Consider the following 18,874-nt stretch of genomic DNA (forward strand, 5'->3'; position numbering starts at 1 on the left):
TAATTGAGTGCAAGGGCAAAACACAGCCAAGCGGCTATTGGTCTCTTAAATGTGTGTGCATTTTAGCAGCAACGGACCTGTAGCCTTACTGCTACAGATGGCAATAAAACACCTTGACAGATGGGCAGCCTACTGATGCCTCATGTTTGTCTTATTATGATACAAAAAGGAGATTCATAGCTGTGTTTATGGGATCAAGTTTGCCCTTCTACCGAGAGCCCCCAAGAAAGATGTAATGTTTCATTGCTCTTACAGCAATGTTTATCTTCCTCTGATTTAAGCCAAACACTTTGTTATTTTAATTATTTGAATAGTTAGTTTAATTTTTTGAATTCTGTTTCTTGAAGATTTTCTTGGAAGATGAAGCTATAAACTATACTTTTCACTAAACTTCAGCTTCTTCCTAAAAAGGGAAGCTGAAGCAACATGACTGGGTTAGTACTCTGAGGAAACTGGTTGTCTCAGCCGCTTATAAGGCTTGTATCTCTTTAAGGATAGAATCATTTTTTCTATGTACTCCCCCCCCCACTTGTGAAGCTAATGTGGTGCCCTCCAGGTGTTGATGGATGACAACTCCCATCATTCCTGATGTCTGACTGGATGGGCTGGGGCTCATGGGAGTTGTAGTCCATCAACAGCTGGAGGGCACTGCATTGGTAGCACTTGCACAAAACTATAGCATGGAGCTATAGCATCTCCCTGTAATAACTAATTTAGTAGGTCACATGGTTAAATAAAAAGGGTGCACTATCAACATAAAACCATATGGTGAACACCACACACCTGAACTGAACACCTGAACAAAGTAGCAGACTAGGACCTGGGAGACCAGTTTTCTTGTACCTACTAGACAATGAACCTCACTGGGTAACCTTGGGCAGTCACAGTCTCTCAGTCTAACCTACCTCACAGGGTTGTTGTGAGGATAAAATGGAGGGAACTATATACACCACCTGGAGCTCCTTGGAGGAAAGGTGGGATATAAATGTAATTTATTATTATTATTATTATTATTATTATTATTATTATTATTATTTTAAAAAATGCACGTGGAATTGTATCAAATGTTAATAACATTTGCACATAAGAACCATACTGTGCAGAAGCTGCATGCTGATGCACGCAGTCCCCATCAGTCTTAGAAACTAATGATATATATCATGGGCAGGCAAACTAAGGCCTGGGGACTGGATCCGGCCCAATCGCCTTCTAAATCCGGCCCGTGGACAGTCAGCACATTTTTACATGAGTAGAATGTGTCCTTTTATTTAAAATGCATCTCTGGGTTGTTTGTGAGGCCTGCCCGGTGTTTTTTTCCATGAGCAGAATGTGTGCTTTTGTATAAAATGCATCTCTGGGTTATTTGTGGGGCATAGGAATTCGTTCATATATTTTTTTTCAAAATATAGTCCGGCCCACCACAAGGTCTGAGGGACAGTGGACCAGCCCCCTGCTGAAAAAGTTTGCTGATCCCTGATATATATGCTGGGCATCAAATGGTTCCTTAAACAAGGGTTTGCCGTTCCACACCAACGTTTTAAAGCAGTTTCCCTCTGTTTTAGGTATGCACATTTAAAAGGAAAACTGTTTGAAGAACAAATCTTTAATTCCTGCTTTAAATCACTGGCAGTATAGCAATTAGCAACAGCCTCCTGCCAGTTTCCCAGCTTATTGTTTTGCTTTAATCCCCTGAGTCTCTGTGGATGAGTCTCAGAACAGCAATGACTGGTTCACCATAAAAACAGCCTCTCCCGAGTGATCTTGTATCAAGATAGCAGGGAGACTGACCTGCTTAAGGGACATCGGTATTCTGATTTCATAACATAATCATTGTTCTATTTTATACAGGAAGCACCTGAAACATTACAACTAGCACGCTGGGTTAAGAGAATAGCAGGGAACCTAGAAAACTAACCGCGGGGAGTTTCTTCTGAACTCAATAGGCTTCAAACAAGTCAAACACACTCATTCCCTTTGCTACAAAGAGTCGCATCAGTTCATTTGTCAGGAAGATAAAATCATTTTTCATGCGGGAAGAAAAAACACACCAATGAATTGTTTGCTATAAAAACAAAACAAAACAAAACAAAACAAAAAACCTCCTTCTAGAGTGATTTTATATCAAGAGATAAGACTGATGTTTACTCCCCTTAACCTGGAATCTAGTATCAATCCAGACATTTCCATTAAACAAATACCAAAAAAATGAAGAGATAGCTAAAAAATAAAAATATTTATTCTCTTTTTGAGCATCTAAATATACAACAACAACAACAACAAAACCCCCACCTGCATAGCTAATAATTTACAACAGTTCCATGTTAAGTATTTATACTTACTTCCTTAACTCTCAGTCTTTCCCATGTGACTGTATCACAAGCATAGGTACATACCATCTATCAGAACCTGAGACAGCCCATCTAAGATTTCCTAGATAAAAATATATGCCATGTTATAAAGTATTTTCCTCAGTGCATTTTCAAATATTGAATCCTTTGACTAAAGATTTACTCAGAGCTCTCATGAACATCTGTGCTAATCGCGTGTTGCTGACTTTGGGACTACCTTGTCAATGGAATAGTCCAAAAGACCTAACTCTGGAGGGGGGGGGAGAGGTGTTTATAGATCTGATGCTCGATTATGCAAAAATACACTCAGAAATAAGAAGGGTTAAATTTATTTATTTTTTTACAAACTTACATCTTCAACAATAATGGTTATTCTCATTTTGCATGTCAGCCGAAAGAGGCTGACCTGTTATTTAAGAGAACAAAATCCCCAGAGGCTTCTAAACTGAGCCTGTCCCCTTCTTGCTTAATCTGTGTGCCGCCTGCAATTGAGCTTAGCGGATATAATTAGAATCACAAAGAAGCCTTATTACAGTATTAAAATAAGGGGCAGCAATGATTCTGATTAGTCATGCACACAATTCTGCTGAGCAATCCTTGGCTACTAGATTCAGGCCTGGGAAAACCGGGTTTTTCCGTAAAACCGTTCTTCATCGCAAAAGCTGGGAACGGATACTGTACCTGTGAAGCATCAGGATCAACTGAGCACATGTGTTCTGAAAAACCAGATAAACTAATATTAGAAAAAACTATATACGTCTTTCCTGCCTCGTTCCTTTACTCTAGGACCACTGACCCAGACAAAATAATTTACAATGCCAGGCGGGAAATCTGGATTCCTTGGACTGATTGTTCAGCAACAGCTGCTAGCTTAGTTGTTTGGTTCATAATTGCAACGTGACATCGCTGGGTGATCACAAACAATTCTGATGTGCTCTAGAAATCCCGTTAAAGGTTAGACAGCTAAAAAAACAAAACCCAAGCCTCTTTGTTCGCAGACTCTTATACCCTTTTGCATGTGAATGTATATTTCTTCCTCTATTAGGCCTACCAGCAGAGTCTTACATTCATTTTTATAGAGCATACTCCTTTAACAGGGACTGTGCCAACTCAATTCAGTGCCTACACTCAGCTAAACTGGAATGGTAACAATGGACTGAGTCAAGAGTTAGATTGACTCCAGTCCTTGGGGAGGGAGAATCATGTCCTATGTGGAAAACTCATCAGATAGAGGTAAGGTTTCTAAGCCATTTGCCCTATCGTATGCGGAAGTAGGACTGCCCTGTTTGCATGGAGATGGGTTGTGTGCATAGTTCTAAAGAAATACTTTTTCAATAGTCTTTGGATCAACCCCTTTTCGCCTTGACCCATCATTCAGCCGGGATACTGAAGTCCAGCTCTGAGGGCTGGTTCTCTCACTGTGAGAAGTGAAGTTACAGGGAACCAGGCAGAGGGCCTTCTCGGCAGTGGCGCCCTCCCTGTGCAATTCCCTCCCACCAGAAGTCAAGAAGATAAGGAACTACACAACTTTTAGAAGAAATCTGAAGGTGGCCCTGTATCAGGAAATTTTTTAATGTTTGATGCTTTATAATGTTTTCATATGTGTTGGAAGCTGCCCAGAGTGGCTGGGGCGACCCCGCCAGATGGGCGGAGTATAAATAATAATATTATAATTATTTGTACAAATGAGCCGTTCTACTGAGAACTCTGGGCCTGTATGTAATTTGTATGGATAATATGCAAGGAATACAGGAATTAGCTCCCATCTACTGATGCACATGGACGTGGGTGATGCTGTGGGTTAAACCACAGAACCTAGGACTTGCCGATTAGAAGGTCGGTGGTTCGAATCCCCACGATGGGGTGAGCTCCCGTTGCTTGGTCCCTGCTCCTGCCAACCTAGCAGTTCAAAGCATGTCAAAGTGCAAGTAGATAAATAGGTTCTGCTCCGACGGGAAGGTAAATGGCGTTTCTGTGCGCTGCTCTGGTTCGCCAGAAGCGGCTTAGTCATGCTGGCCACATGACCCAGAAGCTGTACGCCGGCTCCTTCGGCCAATAAAGCGAGATGAGCGCCACAACCCCAGAGTTGGCCACAACTGGACCTAATGGTCAGGGGTCCCTTTACCTTACTGATGCACATGGGGAGAATAACCCCCTCTTCACTTACTATTCACAGTTAGTTTATGTATTTTTCCTGATACATTACTTAGGAGCTATATAGGCACAGCAACAACAGAACTGAATAAATGTCTGGGTCACCATTCAGCCGACCATCGTCCTTAGTTTCTCTCTATCTTTTTTTTTTCCTTTTTTTAAGGCCGCCGTGAAACCCTATACAGCTTTTAGGCGACAGTGAATACACAATTGAACCCAATTTTATTTCTATTATCTAGTACATCATGCAATTTATTTGTCAGCTGTACTTAAAATCAGTTGAGTCAGGGAACACAATTTCCACTAGAGGGCATGTGAAGCAAAGGACTGAGTTTTCTGAGGTAGGGTTTTGCAAGACTTCAGAAAATAACATATGTAATAAATTCAAAAGCATTTTAAGAAGTGACGTTAAGACGGCTTTTTACTTTAAGTCTGGAACACATTATTTGGCCATTTTTAAGTGAGGTATACCAAGTAGGGAGGAACAATTTTAACCCTGAACTATAAAACATGGGAAAATGTGAAAGAAAGACATGTGGAGACAACCAAACTCTCTAGATTTTTGGCACACTATTTAAAAAATAACAAAAAACAAATCAAGACAAATATGAATCTGAAAAATGTGAAAACATTCGTCTCAAAATAGGAGGATCATATTCTCGTTCCCTTCCAATGATAAAATTTCCTCACTATAAATTATGGGCAAGTGGAGCGGGGGGGGGGGGGGAGTCCAGATCTTTATTACTACATATTTTATCTATTTCAGCTCTTGCCACACCTTCTTTGAAACACTTTGCACAAGTAGTGCCACTGACTTCCAGGAAAAACCTCCTTTACAAGAACTGGCTGAAATTCTCCACATACTTCAGCAGCACAAAGTCCCAGGATTGGAAGATCCATTGCTTCTACTTAACCCCCCCCCCCTTCAGTTCAACAGCCTTCCAAACCACCTGTTTTGTTTGTGACTGTTGGCTTTGAATGCCTTACAAAAACAAAAGCAACCCTCTACCAAATTCCTTTTTTTTTTTAAAAAAAAAAAGTTATTTCCACTTTTAAGCCAGGGAACATAGTGGGTGTCCTATCTTCTCTCAAGGCCTCGCATGCCTCATCACCTCAGTACTATACTGCCTGAGTTTAATTCAGATCACCTCACATATAGTAAGTTCCCAAGCAGAGGATTAGGCCACATGAATGTGAGAGATAAAGGTAAAGGACCCCTGGACGGTTAAATCCAGTCAAAGGTGACTATGGGGTTCGGCCCCCATCTCGCTTTCAGGTCGAGGGAGCAGGCGTTTGTCCACAGACAGCTTTCTGGGTCATGTGGCCAGCATGACTAAGCTGCTTCTGGTGCAACTGGACGCCGTGATGGAAGCCAGAGCGCACGGAAACACCATTTACCTTCCTGCCACAGTCGTACCTACCTGCACTGGTGTGCTTTCGAACTGCTAGGTTGGCAGAAGCTGGGACAGAGTAACAGGAGCTCACTCTGTTGCAGGGATTCTAACCGCCAATCTTCCGATCAGCGAGGCTAAGAGGCTCAGTGGTTTAGATCACGGTGCCACCCGCTCCCCATATGTGAGGGTTAGAGTTATGTGACAGTTGTATACTGATAGCCGCCTTGATATCTTACCAAATAGTCAATATTTACTCACTGCACAGGAACAGAAAGGGGGGGGGGAATGGAAACGCATACAGTTTTATGGAAACATGCTTAGAAGTTATGTCACTCATCACTGCTACTTGGGCATCCCTTCTCGAAGTAAGGGAATCTTCTCAGTGGCAAACCTGTGAATATTACAGTTGTACCTCAGGTTACATACGCTTCAGGTTACAGACTCCGCTAACCCAGAAATAGTGCTTCAGATTAAGAACTTTGCTTCAGGATAAGAACAGAAATTGTGCTCTGGCGGCGTGGCGGCAGCAGCAGGAGGCCCCATTAGCTAAAGTGGTGCTTCAGGTTAAGAACAGTTTCAGGTTAAGAACGGACCTCTGGAACGAATTAAGTACTTAACCCGAGGTACCACCGTACATGTATACTGTGCTTTTCCTCCTGACAAAGGAAAGCTATACATGGTTCTCTGCTCCACTCCAGTTTTACCCTCCTCATAACCTGTGTGGTAGGTTAGATTGAGGTCCAAAATCCACTAGTGAACTTCATGCCTAAGTGGGATTTTGACCTTGATGCGAGTCTAGACACTGAAACACACTGGCTGTCACCAAATCCTATAACCATGTCACCAACAACCTGCAATCAACAGAAAACAGCAGAGAGCACTTTCAATTTCTAGGCAGGAACTTTCACCAAAATATCAGGCCCACTGTCTCCCCATCCCTTTCCTTAAAGACCTCTATAAACATGGTGAGCTTGACTTGTATGTTGGCATCATATGAGCTGAATATACTCGAGATGTCTTGACAACGATCCTCCAAAGTGTACCATTCCTAAAGAAAATAACCAATGAATAATTATATAAATTACACACTGTGTTCTATTTGAATATTGTGCGCAGGAGGAAGAAAATACAACAACCATGCCCTTTCTTATAGCTCCTGAAATCCTGTGTCACCCTGACCGAGTTATGACTTGCTCCTTACACAAGAAGCAGTGGGCTGCCAGAGAAGATTTATTATTTATCTGTATTTGTAGGCTGCTTATCAGGGTTTCCCCTCCCATGAGGCACCATCTCCCATAACAATGAGGCTGCAGAGCACCAACCCTGGCCAGTTCAGCTACATTCTTCTGACTTAGCATATATCTGGTACTTCTGCACACCCTGAAAACCTGTATAAAATAAAAACAATCATGGAAAGGCTGAAATTAGTATGATCTCATATTTGCTAACCTTGACCTCCCCACTAACTTCCTCTTGACAAACATGACTAAGCCGCAGTTAATATAAGGGTAATCAAAGAAATGTGCTTTCCACTATTGTGCACTTCCTAGTTATAATAAAATGAGCAGCTCAAATCATGTCTCACTTGGGCTTTCAATTTGTGTGTGCGTGTTTGCCAAGAGAAAGCACCACCACTTCTTACCACTATTTCTTGCACCGTACAAATAGTATAGGTGAAATAACCATACTGGTGTAAAATGAGAACTTTTCTCTCAATGCAAATAGCAGTTGCAGGGGCTTTAATATGGGCTGCATAATATGGTTAAAGTTTTAAAACTCCTCTGTCCTCATGCCATGGTCCTCATCCACATTGGGGGACCCATGCCCACTTCCTTTTTAAAAGCTGTTCAATGTAGTGTATGGTGTCTTGACATGCGATAATTGTATCATTTAAGGTTGTAAGCCTTCTGCATGTGTCGGTTTCACTGCATCTTCACCCCCTGTCATGAACACTTAGAAGCAAACTTTCACAATAAAATTTAAACAAGTTGCTCACCAGACAATGAAATTAGTAATAGTTATACTTATGGTTGTGAAGCTTGTAGTGAAGCTAGTACTATTTTTAACAAACATAACTCCATTCCCTCTAACATTTCTCCAATGAAAATAGGGACTTTCTAAGGCAAAGTGGGGCATTCTGGGATGAAATCAGAAACCGGGACATCTTCAAATCTGAGGGAGTCAGTGGAACGTAGGGACACTTGGAGGGTCTGTAAATGATCATTGCTGTCTTCTGAACTGCCCAAACCTCTTTTGCTAACATAAGCAAAATTTTGCTATTTACTTTCCAGGTTACTGAAGATAAAAACATATCAGCAGTCTTGTTTTTATTTTGACCATAAGTATTTCTATATACGGTAAGTATCAATCCCTCAAATGGCCACAATGTGGTACCAAAATAGTTATTTGTAAATGTATATAACTGAACAGTGGCAAGTGCTAGTATTAGGGCTTTACAAGAGAGTTGAATCTGGTGAATTTATGTAACATAAAATAACTGATATGCATTTGTATGCAATACAAAATAGTGTGACCTACAGAAACAATAGCTCAGAGCTGCAATGACTCTGAAGGCCATTCATGTAATTTAACCAGCACTGAATGAGGATCCCCTACACCCAAACATACGCATCCAATTAGCCACTTGGTTGATTAATGCAGCTTACAATTAACCAGACGATGCTGACTTATCTTTGATCTTCTTTTACTACTACAACAAGCACAAAACATAGAGTACACACTCTGAAAGACTCCAAAAGAAAAGACAAGGCTTCCATGCTTTTTAGATTAACAGTATTTCCTACAATTTTATCAAGACATAAATTAACATGCATGGTTCCAGCGAATATAAAAGCAGAAATCAATACTGTTGTCTCCGTGTATTATTCAAATACACAGATGGGCTCAACCAATAAATGAAGCACTGGCCTCCACTGTTTACACTATTTGTTGTTGTTTTTTCAAATGCACTACCATTCCATTAGCAACCAAATGAAAAACAGAAAGGAAGTTCAGCACCACATGACACTTTCATTTAAAACACGTAGGCTCATATTTAACTCAAAGTCAGCATGTCTCCCCAAAGTGCCTGAATGAAAACACATCAATATGCTTTAAAGAACACAACATCTGGGAATTGCAGCCTGCAAACAGGAGACCTTGTGTTCTAGACATCAGATATCCCACTCTGTTAATGTCTGTGTGCACGTATTTCAATGACTTGTGACATTAGAGATTCAGAACAAATATTAAGCAGTTCATACACAACAAAGCACCACAATAGTTATCAGCAATATGGTGGAACACAGGAAAACATTTCCTATAATGTTGCTACCCAACAAAGGTGAAATCATCAATGCAACTAATTACCACAAATTGCCATGCAATCACTAGCATCAACTCCTGTAACAGATAAACCCGTTTAACTCAACATGTTAAACCAGATTATGGCTTAATTTGTTTTGTTTTGTTTATTTATTTATTTAATTAATTAATTTGTATATCGTCCTTCATCTGAAGATCACAGGGCGGTTCACAACATAAAAAATATAAAATGAAAGCACAAAATACATAATAAAGCAGAAACAAAAGCAAGCAAACCAATAACCCTCTTATCCCCACATTTTAAAGGCCATAGAATGTTAATCAGCCAAAGAACTAGTTGAAGAGAAACATTTTTGCCTGGTGTCCACAGTTGGGCAGCAGTTTCATTTGTACAAACCGAAATGTCACAAAAATAGTGGCAACCTTCCTTTGTTTAACATCTTTCCTGATAGGGAGTTTTGAAGAATTCAAAAGCTTGCCAATATCTTGTGAGATTCCACTTGGTCCTAATAAAGGCATTGCTCAGCTGTGGATTCTGGCATTATTAAAATTTGTTATGCAGCTGAAACCTTACATTGCAATCCCCTACATGCTGCCTTAAAGGTATGCCCCACTGAATTCAATGGGGCTTACAAGTTAAGTGGGGATAGGGTTGGAACTTTGAAGTTTCTTTTAAATTTTTCTCCCACCTTTCCATTTGTGATGTCATGCTTTATTTTATTTTTTGTAAAAATTCTGGTCAATTTATTCTGTTGGATAAAAAGCATACTAACTCCTAAATTATACTAAGTAAGATTTAATGTGTGCTGGGTTTTTAAAAATTTACCTCCAGTGGTTCTAAGTCTAGCCAAAGTATACCTGGCAAAAATTGTGCCAGTAGATGGCACTCTAGATAGCTGGTTTTGCTTCCCTTTCTTCTTCAAGCACTTGTAACAGCAAAACAAGAGTCCTGCTTGTTAAGTTGTGGGTTGACATAGCAGACGACACAGCGATTTCTCCAAGTAACTCTTTATTTCGTAAGCTGGAATAGAACTGACTGCAAACAGCTCAGCCGGATCAGGCCAAAGGTCCAACTAGCATCTCACTCTCACATTGGCCAACCTTTGGGGAGTCCCTAAGCAAGACCATGGTTGCAACAGCATTCTCCCTACCTGTAATCCTCAGCACACTTGGGTGACTTGGCCTTATACTGGGTGTTCACAAAGCCAGAACCAGCAGCATGAAGGGGGGGGGGGAGTGGCCCAAATATTTAAGGAATGTGTTGCACCCTTCAGACTTATTTGGCCTGTACTGCCATTTGAAAATCTTTCTACCCCTCAATTCAGAATGGGATTAAAGCCTGCCTCTGAACATTTCTGATATCCTAACCATGGTTAAGGGAACTGAGAGCATGTCACATAACCGTGGATTTCCATAGTTTGCTTTAACCATGGTGCAGTGCGACATTTCTGCTGGAACAAACCATGGTTGATGGCGAGGAGATGACCACACATCTAGGATTGGAAGTGAGAGCGCATGATCTATGACTAAAGATCCGTCAGATGCCATCATGACCAAATAACTGAATTGCCACTGGTGGCATGCACAACACCAAATTCATGCTTCAATGAGTCAAAACAGCTAAATATAAGGTAGTACAATTATTTGGGTTTTTTAAAAGTATGTAGGGTTTTTGGCTTTGGTGGCAAGCTTTCTTTGGTTAAAGAAAGAACAGGAGTAGTTCCTCCCTGCTAAAAAGTTTCCTGCTAAATAGCACTAGCACAACAGGGCCATCTACTTATTTCTCCATATGCCTTTGCCCATCATAGAAGGAAGCACATCCATTCTAGAAATAAAATCAACACAGGAGAGTTCTAGCGTCTCCCCAAATAACCTTTGCTGAGCTTGATTCAAAGGAAAGTGATGAAAATACTATTTGATGATCAGTGCAGAAGCAAGATGCTTATCCCTGAAGAAAATACAGAGCAGGAAGGAAGGAAATACTGAACAGGGTTTGCTGAAATAGTGCCTTACAGACAACACTCATTTATTTATTTTTTTAACAACCTATGGTGCAATCCCTTCCTCACCCTTCCTCATCTTGCAAATGTAGGTAAGAGAGCGTATGAGTCAGTCACCCAGTGACAGAGACAGGGAAAACTGGAAATTAAGGCACCGGGAACTTTAGTCTAGCTTTGCCCACAAGTATTTTTTCATAAGGGGAAGAATTGAAAAATGCAGTTCCTGAAGTGCTTTTTCTGCTTGGGTGTTGTTTTTTTAACCTGATTCTTAATTGTCTACATATTTGTCTTGTTCACATGTCACAGTAAACCACAGTCTGAAATGGCTTATCATGAAGAAGGCGCATGTCAGTTTGTTAGGAGAGTAACAAACCACGAATGCTGGTTCCAGGGGTTATTCCTTTCCAGCTTAGGAAAGGATTGAGTGGGGCAGGCATGATTTCAGCAACATGCAACAGCACACAGCTTGTTCACAGTACAGCATAAGTTTGTTTCAGACTATGGCTTATGAAGTGTGAGCCAGGCTGCTGACAGAAAGAGAAGAAAAGAACAGGGAGAAGGGAGGAGAGATGGGCATAGGGAAAATATGATGAACAAAACTTCAGCTGCTTCAGCTCTTGCAAGTCGCTAAACACACATGTAACTCCTTACAAACTGAATTCTAGTTCCTTTTCCAGAAGGTTCGAGTCAATTTCTTGGGTTACTCCAAGTTGTGGACGACGGTTAACTAAATGAAGAGTGTTGCAAAGGGGTAGAAAGCATCCAGCTGTGGCTTTCACCCAGAGACATGGTCAAAGAACAGCCAACTACTAGGAAAAGACTAGCATTCCATCACAAGTTAATGGGGCAGACCATTTTCAGTGAGATACAGCTGGACAGAGATAGAACACTGTGACCTTAGTGATAAATTATTATATACTGCATGTGACTAGCAGAGAAAAGTACATTTAGGCTGCAAAGATTTTAGACCAAGGAGTATGGGAACTTATCACTTCACTGTGCCTAAACATCCCTTGTAATGTACAGCACTAAGAATGTGTTCGCACATGGCTGTCCATGATAGCAGCAGCAAGTGATTATGTGTTTGGCGAAGCAACTATCATGGTTTGTATGTACAGAAGAAGAGCCTGCAGGATCAGGCCAATCAGTTGCCTGTGGGAACTCTACACACAAGCAGGACCTGAGCACAAGAATATTCTACATTATTATACCGGCAGTTTTATTTTAAACCCCTTTTCTAATATTCCCCACATGGATTTTGACATCTTCACTGCCACAGTAAATGGAGAATAGGGCTAGAATATTTTGCCAGTGAGAAGCATTAACCCAGTGCCCAGAAGCAGATTTATGTAGAATATCCAAACATGACTAACTTTCCTAAGTTATGAACGTCTGCATATCTAAAGGAGAGAAATGTCTGGAAACCTAAAGGGCAGCTACCTTAAAGCTGATAGTTTGCTAAGCAATGAGTTATGTTGTGGAATGTCTGAAAATTTAAAGGGCTCCAAATAAACAGATCATGAAGATTGCTCCATTGCTTAGAACATAGATTGTGTATTAAATGTTCTTTCCTCCCTGCCCAAAGTAGAAGCCAATGTAAGATCAAGTAGATATGAATTATAATATACTCCAGATGGGGTTTTGATATAATTTATTGGTTCCTAGGCTATATAACTTTTGGTAGAACTCCCTGAAACTATTCATATTATCTGGGTTATAGTGCCATATGCTTTCTTTATTTTGTGCGCCAATCCACACCAAAACTATTTTTAAAGAATTATTAACGACTGTTGTAATATTTTCTCCCAGAGCAAACATGAGAAATAAGCAGGTCGTTGTCTCTAGGAATCTCAGTGACCACTTTCATTTCTGCCATTATTTTTTGTTACAGATGGTGACTGAGGATAAATGAGCATAGTACATCAACTAAGCATTACAGAACATCCATCTTAACATTAAGCTAGTCAAACTGCATAGCTAAGCAGCATAAAAGTAGTCAGTTCTGTGATGTAACGGTTCCTGGTTTGCTCCTCCGTGTTGTGCAATTTTCTGAAGTGAGAAATTAAAGATGCTTGAAAACTAAAGTTCTGTTATGAAGATGTGAGTCTTTTAAAGATGCTCAGGAGGAGATTCCTCTAAATACTGTGGAACCTTGGTTCATGAACGCCTTGGTATTCGAACATTTCGACTCCCGAACACCGAAAACTTGGAAGTAAGTGTTCTGGTTTTCAAACCCTTTTCAGAAGCTGAACGTACAATGTGGTTGTTGGCTGTTGTTTCCAGGGTGCCTGCGCCAATCAGAAGCTTTGCCTTGGTCTTTGAACATTTCAGAAGTCGAACAGACTTCTGGAACGGATTACATTCAAGAACCAAGGTACCACTGTAGTTGATATATTCTCTAACGGGGCCAAATGCCGACACATATCAGGTAATACAAAAATAACTATATTGGACATGTATCTTATACATATCAAAAGCTTGTAAGACCCTTTTGCCTGGATCACATGTAACACTAAACCAAGGTTTGGTAGTACGTAGATGAGCATCTATGAACCCAGATGAAGTAAACTACAGTTAGCTGAAACAAGTCAATTTCATAGCCCATGGTTGGTGCTGACCTTTAAAGCCCTAAATGGCCTCGGTCCTGTATACCTGAAGGAGCGTCTCCACCCCCACTGTTCAGCCCGGACACTGAGATCCAGTGCCGAGGGCCTTCTGGCGGTTCCCTCATTGCGAGAAGTGAGGTTACAGGGAACCAGACAAAGGGCCTTCTTGGTAGTGGCACCCATCCTGTGGAATACCCTCCCTTCAGATGTGAAGGAAATAAGCAGCTTTCCTATCTTTAAAAGACATCTGAAGGCAGCCCTGTTCAGTGAAGTTTTTAATATTTAACGCTGTACTGTTTTTAAAACTTGATTGGGAGCCACCCAGAGCGGCTGGGGAAACTCAGCCAGATGGGTGGGGTATAAATAATAAATTATTATTATTATTATTATTATTATTATTATTATTATTCCAAACCGTTCGGAAACCAAGGCTCCTGCAGTCAATCGGAAGCTGCGGAAGCTGCGTTGGACGTTCGGGTTCCAAAGAACGTTCGCAAACCAGAACACTCACTTCTGGGTTTTTGGCGTTTGGGAGCCAAAACGTTTGACTCGCAAGGCGTTTGGGAGCCAAGGTACAGCTTTATCGTATTTTCATTGAGATCTGGCACCAGTAGTGGAGAGCACCTTGCAGTTATTCAATAGCCTCTTAATTTAGCCCCACAGATTGTATCTTAAGCAGGGGCAGCTTACACAGTGTGCTCAAGATATTGTTGAATTCTATCAGCCCCAGTCAGCATGGCCAACAGTGAACAAAGTGTGAAGCCATGTAGGACAAAGGTAAGGATCGACTGAAGGCTTAAGAGCAGGCGCACGGTGAAACAGGACCTAATACAGAACGAGAGCCAGAGGCTGTAAGGTTGAGGTCTGTTGCTGAGATGGGCTCTGTAGACTCCACAGGCTTCTTTAGTAATTGGCAGGTTTTTTTTCCATGCTACTCAGAATCTCTTCATGTGACTATGTGAGCCTGTGGGAACATTGAGAATAGGCTAGCCTTCACTGATGGCTTGCCATGTCACCCTACAACAAGGCAGTTCTGAGAAGCCTGAAAAGGATTTGTGCAGCTTGGTTACTTGTACATCACTTCTTTTAAACCAGAGGATGTTTGCAGAGGTATGCCCAGATCTGAATCCTATGCATCGTGAATGCTTCCAAGGGGGTGCCTCAATATGGGCTGAGGTGACTTAAAATACACACAAGGCAGCATTTTACTTTATAGATTACTTGGGCTAAGTAGTGCTAACAGAATCCTGAAAAACATTCAGTTTCTCTAGACCACCGGTCCTAGTTAAAACTGAATGGGAATTAACCATTCAGCAACACACAATAATATATATACCATGTGAAGTTATTTTTTGGGGAAAACCAAACCCAATTAACTCAGATGAGATTCTGAAAAGTGAAAAGGAGAGACTTGTGTCTAGTTCTCAGTCAGCAAGTTGACTATATCAAGAACGAACTTTAGTCTCTGTCATGGTGAATCACAAACCTTACCTTTTCACTACGAGCTTTAGTGACTTGTGTGAACCTTTCACCAGGCAGATGGCTTCTTGTCTGAACCCAGAGAGGTCCACGTCATTGATGCTGACAATTTCATCCCCAGCCAGCAGCTTGTCGGCAGCTGCAGCTTTGCTGCCTTCTTCGATCTGAAAAATAAAAATAAGTTTGAAGTTAAAAGAGAGAAGCTGCTTACTCTAAAATTGTTTATATTTCACCTCTCTACCCCATAGGGACTGATAACAGGGCTAATAGCGCCACAAACCAATAAATTAAAAACAGAATAAAACAGTAAAACTTGTATATAAAAGCCAAGGAAGTGACAAGGGGCAGCTAAAGCATTGAACAAAACAACAAATTCAATTTGACCCCAAAGCAACAAACTTTTTAAATGCTGCCTAACTTCTAATAGTGAAGTAATCAAAGAAGTCTCCTTTGGAAAGAACTTGCAGTTCAAGTGCCACCACTGTGAAGACCCTGTTCTGATGCAGGCACTGCTTCTTGGACAGCAATAAGGCAGGTTCTTATGAGAGAAAGGGAGTCCTCAAGGTAACTTGTTTACAAACCTTTCAGGTTTTAAAGGCCAAAGGAGAACTTGGAATTCAGGCCACTTGGAACACAAATAAATGAAATTTGTGCAAAACTGCTAAACTGAAATTTTCTGTTCTAGATTATTTCTTTATAAAGAATTCCTTAAGTACAAGGGTGTGACCAGGTGTACTATGCAAATAATGAAAAACACATCTGAAAGATACTGGAGGAAATGGGAACTGCAAACATCCTCCAGAGGTGGAAAGGAAAAAAAGGAGAAGCAGAAGTTTCATATTGTTTTGTCCTTCCAAAGTCTTAAAGAGGATCAGGAGCTCGGAATGCAACCCAAAAACATAACACGCACAAAATAACACACAGTTGTTCGCCTCAACCCATGGCAAAGCACAAATGCAGCTGGAAGGGCAAAACAATTACCAGCAGAGACAGGCTTTCTCTATGTCAAGAATCAAACCGCCCAGTCTTTAAGACAAGAGTTTCTCTAACAAGAATCAGGCCTGCAAGGAATCTTCATTGTTTCACCAGGAGAGGCTATTTGTTTTGTTTTTTTTCTTTAAGGTTGGCAGCACACTGATTGCAGAGGGTTCAGTTACCCCCCTCCAAGCATTTTTCTTTCAGCAGGGGGTGGGGACACAACACATTCCACATATCACATACCCTACAGGCATCTGCTAAAGTACAAAGCACAACACAAGGGTACAAATAAGCATTCCCTGGGCTCAAAAGCATTTCCCCCCTCTGCTACTAAATAAAGAGAAGTGGGGCAACAATTATTTTTTAAGGGCTAAAATGCATTTTAAATTAAAAAAAGGCTTTTAAAGAAATGTTGATTTTAAAAGATTTACAAAAGATTAGGCTGGATGTTAGAAAGTCCAAATGCAAGCATACTTTGTGGGAAGAAATGCAGTCTCCTTGAATTAACAATGAAATCATTTAAGTTATCAAATCTCTGAGGAAATCTTCATTGCAAGGAAGGAATGCAATGGACATATTCACCCATTACCTACTATTTCTTGCCCTGTTTTAACTCATTACATTTTTCTATTGCTTCTGATTATTTTCTACTCCAGGCATGAATATAATTTGCCATATCAGATTACTGTTTATAATGTACACTTTGCCCAAAAGGAAAGAGAAGCTTTCTCTGTTGCCAAACACCTTCATGAAAACTATTGCACAACTATTGGGGGGGGGGCTTTAAAGGAAAATATAAATGTCTCAGGAAAGGGAAAATATTTTTCTATTTCTTCATATTTACCAAATACACACAGAGAGAACATGTGATGGCAAAGAGGGAAAACAGGAAAGAAAGAACTGGAACCTATTTTGATTTACAACAAAATGTGGAGTTTCAGGAGGTTTGCTTGAAAACGTGAAGCATTAGTGTCAGACAAAAGCCTATCACACAGAAATCGGTTCCTGCTCCTTTGATTCAGCTGTACATTCAGAATGTTCACCTCCCTCACACAATTGTTTTGACTTGTGTAGAGTTGGAAGGGGCCATGGGGGTCATTTAGTCAAACCCCCTGCAATGCAGGAATATTTCACTCGAACCCATGACCTTCGCATCAAGAGTTTCATGCTCTAGTAACTGAGCTTGCCTAGCTAATGTTTAAACCATTCTGTATTTAAATAAAAAATAAAAAATCATCCTGTCCACAAGAGAAAGGTTAAGAAATGTGGTTTTTTCCTCTGCCAAAAATTGTCAACATATTTCCTGTAGTCTTCTACCAGCTAAGCATATGTAATGCCTTCTGTATATCTCCAAAGGATTGCTGCCCAAAGCCTTCCCAACAACATCCTGTGTTGAATTATCATGTCCCAAACTGAACTGTTCAGGAAGGATGTTGGAGGAAGTAAGCAGTCAACACACATAGCTATCAATGTCCTTTTTTTGGCTTCAAATTCCACATATATGTCTACCCCTACTGAAGAAGAAAATACATACAACAGTAAGCCTTTAAAGTAAAATTTAAGCATCTTTCTATAATGCTACAGCCCCCCCCCACAAGTATTTGTTCTGAAAGAAACTGCATTAGAACTAAATATTAACTTTTAATAGGTTGTCCTCAGTGCTCAGTTGAAAGTACAACAGGGTTAAATTTCAAGATCAGCAGTGCCAATATGCAGACTGATTATGCCTTCTCAGTACTTCTGGGTGGACCACACACAGAGCAGCCAAACAAAATGGAAGTTCACATATTATTGTTTCTTCCCAGCAGATTCTCTTGTTTGATAAAAGACAAAAAAAAGTTGCTCTTAGGTGTGGAAGGGCCCAGGGTTACATGCCTGCTCAGTCACGGATTTCCTGAGACGCATTAGGACAAGCGGAATACAACTCTTTGAAAAATATGAACGGTGAGCATCTGCTAAGGAGGATAAATTAATGCCAGCTTAACGGTACAAAATGGTCTACAGGGCAACCTCATGACAACTTCTATCGTGTCTTCCAACTCACACTCTTTATCTTGCTCTACGAGACACTACGTACAGCCTCCAACTACCTAGTTTTTTTTTTAAAAAAGACGTATTTTGAAAGCCTTTGGTTTAAATAAGGGCTCAGTTGCTAAAACAATTTAGTTATTCATTAAAAAACATCGGATAATGTACCTGGAAGGTGTCTTTCATGAAATAAGGTCAGTTAAATATAAACAGTTGTGTGATGTATATTGCTGATTCCTCTCCGCTTTTTGGGGGGTGGGGGTGGGGGTGCGAAGCAGTGTCAATGAGAATAAAGCGGCTCCCATAAAAGGGAGAACAGTTTTAATTCAGAAGTGGTAATACAGGGCATTCCAAGTATAGTTACAAATCTTATTTTCCAGGGTTGATAACACACATGGGGTTGGGGGGGGGGCGAGGACGATAGCTGCAGATTTAAATAGATGAAGGTTGATAGAGATGCATCAGTCTCAAGAAAGGGAGAGAGAGGGCCATTAGCTTATCAGCTTTCATTGGTTCAGCTGAAGTGCCCACATTCCTCCACAGACACCTGTATAAACAAGCGA

General features: G+C 40.7%; 1 protein-coding gene and 1 long non-coding RNA gene across 5 annotated transcripts in view; one reads left to right on the top strand and one right to left on the bottom strand.

Annotated features, from left to right (window-relative positions):
• The window catches only part of LOC309340199, a 186,286-nt gene that overhangs the window by 99,199 nt on the left and 68,213 nt on the right, over positions 1 to 18,874 (top strand). The gene's annotated exons all lie outside the window — the stretch shown is intronic.
• Positions 1 to 18,874, bottom strand: part of SHROOM2 (shroom family member 2) — a 104,548-nt gene that overhangs the window by 42,327 nt on the left and 43,347 nt on the right. For all 4 annotated transcript variants that reach the window (XM_081858655.1, XM_081858654.1, XM_081858657.1 and 1 more), the window contains exon 2: positions 15,318 to 15,469. In XM_081858655.1, the coding sequence (XP_081714781.1) occupies positions 15,318 to 15,469 (152 nt within the window). The remainder of the gene's footprint in view (positions 1 to 15,317; positions 15,470 to 18,874) is intronic.

This window comes from Podarcis erhardii (assembly GCF_964252035.2).
Source record: "Podarcis erhardii genome assembly, chromosome: 4".
Taxonomy (NCBI): Eukaryota; Metazoa; Chordata; class Lepidosauria; order Squamata; family Lacertidae; genus Podarcis; species Podarcis erhardii.